The sequence below is a fragment of the Dermochelys coriacea genome, chromosome 1 (genome assembly GCF_009764565.3).
Source record: "Dermochelys coriacea isolate rDerCor1 chromosome 1, rDerCor1.pri.v4, whole genome shotgun sequence".
Classification (NCBI taxonomy): domain Eukaryota; kingdom Metazoa; phylum Chordata; order Testudines; family Dermochelyidae; genus Dermochelys; species Dermochelys coriacea.
Window position 1 is genome coordinate 259,071,800 of NC_050068.2, and position 6,491 is coordinate 259,078,290.

At 43.6% G+C, this 6,491-nt stretch overlaps 1 protein-coding gene across 3 annotated transcripts in view; it reads right to left on the reverse strand.

Moving 5' to 3' along the window:
- Positions 1-6,491, reverse strand: part of DDX17 (DEAD-box helicase 17) — a 31,150-nt gene that overhangs the window by 22,901 nt on the left and 1,758 nt on the right. For all 3 annotated transcript variants that reach the window (XM_043501587.1, XM_038403036.2, XM_043501590.1), the window contains exon 2: positions 2,364-2,502. In XM_043501587.1, the coding sequence (XP_043357522.1) occupies positions 2,364-2,502 (139 nt within the window). The remainder of the gene's footprint in view (positions 1-2,363; positions 2,503-6,491) is intronic.

Genomic DNA, 6,491 nt, shown 5'->3' on the forward strand with positions numbered 1-6,491 from the left:
GGGGTAGGCCAGAGGATTGAAGCCGGCAGTGTGGAAAAGCTCCTATCACTGAGACCATGGATCGGGCTGGAGTCCGCCGCATCCAAGACTGCCTGTAGGGACACCCTTGACATGGATTTTCCCTCTAGGGTTGCAAATTTGCATCTGGACTCCTGTGGTAATAGTTCTTTACATTTTGCCACAGTCCCAGGAATTAAAATCATAGTTGCTCAGGCGTGCTTGCTGATTTGCGATCCTGAGCTGGAGGCTGCCAGCTGAATAGACCTTTCTGTCAAAAAGGTCTAGTTTTTTGGCATCCTTGGCCTTGGACCTTCCTGACCCTGTCACTCCTGCTCATTGGCTGCTGATACTATACCAATAAGCCCACTGGTGGAGGAGTGTACAGGAGTTCAAACCCTTTAGCTGGAAAAAAGTACTTTTTCCTCCATCCTTTTTGCCATCGGCTGACAGGATGCTGTGGTCTGCCATAAGGCCTTGATGGGGTCCATAATAGCCTCACTGAAGGGCAAAGTCTCTCTTGAGGGGCCCAGTGCAGCTAGAATATCCACCCGAGCATGGCAGGACTCCTTTATCTCCTCTAACTGAGGTTTTGTGCTACTCTTCTGAGGAGCTACTTATGAGCCCTGTAATTAACCTGGGAGGACACAATGTCCATTCCTGTCACCATCTCATCTGGAGAGGAGGAAGAGAAAACCTGCACATGCAGGGAGCACTGCTCCTTGCTCTCAGCACAGAATAGGTCTCACGGTACCAGGTCTTGATATTCAGCCCCAGGCTCAGTACCGAAACCTGGGTCCTGCTCCGAGGAGTGCACTGCGGGTGCTCTAGGCTACGATACAATAGAGTAACACCTTATGGACTATGATCCCTGGACTGGAGGAAAAGCCCAGGGGTTCCAGAATGGCCACCACAGTAGCACTTGCCACGGTGCTCGAGGCGAAACCACAGGTGGGATGCCCTGGCCCAGGTCTGCCATCGGGTGATGTTGGCTAGAGTGTTGATGCCGGCTTCTGCAGGAGACGTATGACTCCACCTCTCAGGCCGTCTCCAAGGATTCCCTTCTAGGCAACCAGAATGGGGTGGTGCCGGCAAAGAGTGCCAGGGGAGACTGGGGCTGCCCCATGATGACCGGTTTCCCTTATGATGGCACCTGGGGCCTTGGTGCTAGGGGAGCTCTTGCTGCCACTGACATCTCCCATATGGCAGGGGATGGTGGTACCAAGAGAGACAGTAAATGTCTCGTGGCCTCAAAAGCCTCTGACACAGACGGTATTGCCAGGGCAGCAGAGCTCCGAAGGCTCTCGTATGATGGAGAGTCCATCGGTGCCAGCCTCAAAGGTGTCCATTCTGGGGCCAAAGTCAACGGCACCAGGTGAGTTGCAGGGGTCTCAGAGTGGCCCAGCAAGGGTTGCACTCTGTTAGTCTCTCTTTGCCTCACGGACTTCGGAGTTAGGGATCGCACCCTGTCCGTCGACTTCTGTTTCTCTCTCAGCACTGGCAATGGAGAACGATGCCGAAAGTTCCTTGCCAGTGTGATCTTCTTTGGCACTAGGACGATGGATGGTGCTGGGAGTCCCAAGAAGCAGAAGTGTCCTTTTTCAGCGCCAGAAATGTGGAACGGCGCTGAATCTTCTTAACAGAAGCCAGGGCACATCTTATGGAGGCTGAAGTACTCGGCGCCAAGTTGGAGTGACTATGCTCTGAAGGAGGAACTTAAGCCTGGTGTCCGTTTCTGTTTTGGTGTGGGGCTTGAAGTCTCTGCAGATTTTGAAGTGCTCCCACATGTAAGCGTCCCCCAGGCACTTAAGGTAGCTGGAATGAGGATCACTGACAGGTTTCAGCTTGTGGCACGAAGCACAAGATGTTCCCCAGTGCTAGGAAGGACTAGCTCCGCTGAGCAGGGTTTGCTAATCTAACTAATTTAACAACTGAAACGTAATTACTACAAATAAAGATAACTATGTACAATCAAAGTCCACTGAGAGGAGTACTTGTGGAAAAAGCAAGAACGAACTGAAGTTCCAGCAACCGCAACAGGCAGTAAAAAGGAACTATGGGGGTTGCGGGTCAGCACAACCTTTATACTGGCGCTATGAGTGCACAACTCCAGGGGGCACCAGCGCCAACCCAACAGATACCACCAAAGGAAAAGCTTTCCAGTGGCGGTGCTCAGGGCGAGCACACACCTACATTGGAATGAACATGAGCAAGCACTCGAAATACCTTTCTGCAAAGTGTATATACAAAACAATATAGGGAAAGGGAGAATGTAAGTAGAATACAGTCTGCATACCCCCAGCTTTCCCACTTTTAAAGGTTCTCTGGTGCACTGAAAATGGAAAGGACAGGAGAAGGAAACTTACAGGAGTAAGCCTGGCCACTTCTGGATGTTCCACATAAAAGTTCTTCTCAAATTTGGGCAGCTCATTCAGGTCCCACTTCTTTTTGCGTAGACGCTCCCCTGGATTACCAAATTTCTTTGGGGGCAGAGGACTACCAAACCTGGCGGTATCAACATAAGTTTTTTTAAAAAGCAGTTTATAAAAGGATTTCACAGCTTTGGCATTTGTAGATTCCTCAGATGCTTTCACGGTTATCTTTAAGCTAAAACAAATACTGAAGTTTTAGTTACTCTGAAAATCCCCTTAAAACACTTCTAGACACAAGGGTTGGGAAGGTCTTCAGTATTCTTTCTCCCTTCAGTAAAGTCTATCACCCAATTGCCACTACTCCATAATGTTACTTTTAATGTAGAATCTAACTATTTTACCCATTCCTTTCCCTCCTCATCAATATGCCCCAGTTAACGTACAAATAAAGCACAGAGAAAAGTTGACGTCCACATCAAAGTTTTTGCTAAGCAGATCTGAAGCAATTACAAAGCAGCCACAATTTTTACCAGGGTCATAGCAGAAGTATTTTGATGGGGGGTGGGGGGGGAGAACTGAGTCCCATTTCTTAGACACTTCTGAGAAAGTCTTGAGAGAAAATAAAATGTCAGTTTTTATTCTTTAATACCTGCAGAGCTACTCAGAAATTAGTACAATGTATCCGCTACATAAGAAATACACTCTACCCTACTTTTAATTTTTAGTTTGTTTATTTTTTAAAAAGAGGTGGGGATTTAAATGTAATGATTCATTTATCCAAAGGAGAATAAACATGGTTTTTCTGGCCTATGACACAGTTGGGAAGTATTGAAAACTGAAGCACAGATTGGCATAAGAGTTTAGCTATTATAATTATAAATGTTCACTTAATAGTACATCTTTTAAACAGTTCTTTGAAAAACCTGTTATTGTTTCACTATTGTGCCAGATTTCAATAGAAGCTGCTATTTTAAATAGTGTCAGATCAAATGCTATTCTAACTTTAGATATGATAAAGAATAAGCTTTGAAAAATCTACAGGCAAGAAAGAGTGTCTGATTTTTTTTTAAAACTCCAGTTGAATAAAGACTCCTGAAGTATTTCCATCAAAACAACAGAACATTATGCTAATGCATGAGTTCCAGAAAATGAAACTAATTAGAAACTATCAACAAAAAAGGTTTACAATATCCAAGCTGAGAAAAATTTTAAAATGTACACTCTGGTCAAAACTAAATTAGATTTAAGCGTTTTAGTTTTAATAATCCATGGTTTTATTCGCAATATTGGCAAGGAAATGTTTTAAATGTTAAGTAAGTGTCCTCTGAAAGTTATTTCCCAAGAGAAGCTAGACAATACAGAGCAGAACTCAGAAAGCAGAACAACAGGAAAGGGGATTACACTTTTAGAATACAAGATAAATTTATAGTTAATTTGATGCTGGTTAAAACACTTAAGTTATAGGTTCAAAAATGTTGGTTAAGCTGCAGTCTTGACAGCCCTTTTCTCCTTTCTATAAATGTAGTTCTATTCTGTATCAGATTGCTAAAATGGGTGCTTATTTACTTTTATCATATTTAACACTATAAAACAAAAATAATTTACAACCACCTATAAATAAAAATAGTGACAAATCTTTTATGACTTCTTAGGGCTATCAGTGCAAGTTATAGTTACAGGAGCATTTCACAATCTTCACATTCTTCAGACTATGCTAGTTTAGAACCCTGAAGGTGTGCACCTGAGTAATTTTACTGACAAAGGCAATAGAAGTACATAGGTGAGTAAAAATTAAATATATGCATGAATGTTTGCAAATTCAGGGCCTTAGGTATTTGGACATTGAGTGTTTGCTTTACTGCCATCAATACATAAAAATACAATGCAGTTCGCAGAATTTCAGTTCCATGTTGCTCTGCTTACACACAATATAGCTTTAGATTGGCTTTCCAAAAAGTGAGTCTTTTAGAATTTATACTACCCCAATATGTATCATATTTCATTCACTGATCCTGACTTAATTGACATTTTACATACTGATATGGAACAGATTACAATTCCAGTTACATTGGTGTAAATCTAGAGTAATTCTATTTACTTGCATAGAGTTATTAAGTTTTCCCTAGTTCAGTGGTGACTGAATCCAGATTGATCTTAGATATTCAGTGATCACTTCACCAACAACTGAAATGCAGCCACCTCCAGAATTGAATGCAACAGCAGTTTATTCAAGTGCCAAAGTAAAACTGCACCATCCCAGTCTTAAAAAGTCATCTCCAACTCATTCAGGACAAGAAGCAAAGAAAAATTCCAGATCTAGTTGGCCCCACAACAGGAATGGACAGTAAACAGAATGTAAACATACAACTGGAGTTTGTCCAGCACACTGGGCGGAGTACCCAATTAACTTTCAAATACTACCGTACAATTTTGGATGACTGCAATCATTGGAAACACTGTTTTACATCTCAGGAATTCTTTTCTTAAAAAAAAAAAAAAAAAAAAAAAAAAAAAAAAAGAGTCATGATGTGCTGAACTTCTGGTATATAACTGTCCTTGTATAGAGTTTTCAATGTCAAAACAAATTTACAATATAGATATACACACATGCAACCCAGTTTTTGATATTACAGAATATAAGTTTTGTGTGATTTTTGTAGCAGTTCATAAAGATATGCAACAAAGCAAAGTATTACTTGGAATGAGTTCAGGGCCAAAGCCCATTACTTATGCCTTTATGTGAACTAAACTTTTTTTTTTGTTTGTTTTTTAAAAAGATCCATTGTCAAGCAGTTTCCCCATTCCTGATTCTGTCCTTTTCTATTTGACTAAAATATTTTTCTCCCCCCTTCATTTAGCATGGAGATGAAGTAAGATTTTTAATTCCTTTCCTGTAGTCACTCTAACCCAGGGGTGGGCAAACTTTTTGGGTCGAGGGCTACATTGGGGTTGCAAAACTATATGGAGGGCCAGGTAGGGAAGACTGTGTCTCCCCAAACAGCTTGGCCCCCACCCCAACTGCTCCCCTCAGAACTCCCGACCCATCCAACCCTCCCTGCTCCTTGTCCCCTAACTGCCCCTCCCAGGACTCCCTGCCCTTAACAGTCCCCCCCATCCCCACCCCTGCCTGCTGACAAGCCCCCCGGGACCCCACCCCATCCAATCCCCCTTGTTCCCCGCCCCGACTTCACCCCCCCCCCCGACAGGGCCCCCGGGACCCCACGCCTATCCAACCCCCCCATTCCTTGACCTCCCTTCCCCCGCAGAACCTCTGCCCCATCCAACCACTCCCTGCTCCCTGACTGCCCCCTGGGACCCCTGCCCCTTATCCAACCCCCCCCATACCATGCGGCTCAGACCAGCATGTCTGGCAGCAGCACCAGTTGGAGCTAGACATGCTGCTGCTCTGCTAGACAGGAGCTTGCAGCCCTATCAATCTGCAGCACAGTGAGCTGAGGCTGCAGGGGAGGGGGGACAGCGGAGGAGGGGCCAGGGAGTAGCCTCCCTGGCCAGGAGCTCAAGGGTCGGGCAGGACAGTCACAAGGGCCATAGTTTGCCCACCTCTGCTCTATAGCCTGTCAAAATACATTTTGATGATGCAAGGTGTATCAACGATATCAGCATAATTCTAAAGAGAACAAAGTATTGTGCTTTTGTAAGTTCTAAACCAATGATGGCTTAAAATTTGAAAGCAAAGTTCTTAAAAAGAAGAAACATCTCTTTACTCTAAATGAGATCACATAAACGTCAAGGCAGGTCAAATGCTCATGCCTTAAAATTTGGCTAGTGCCCCTTTAAGTACCTGTGTACAATGGGGCCCTCTTCGCTGCAATATAACTGACAGGATCTTTTTATTTCATAAGGGGGTTGTTTGTATGTAGGATGCAAATATAAAATTAGAGTGGAACTTTTAGCCTCTCCTGCTCTATTGGGAAAGATGTTAACAAGGACTTCCGTGTGCAAGGAAAACATTCTTGAAGTTCACCAGAGTAAAGGAGGAAATAAATTTAAATGTGGGAAGCTGGCACTTTTCTGACTCAAAAAATCAATCATCAAAGAAGAAGTAAGAGGAACAAGTATATTTTATTATTTGCTCTCTCTCAGGCCCAATTCCTCCTCTTT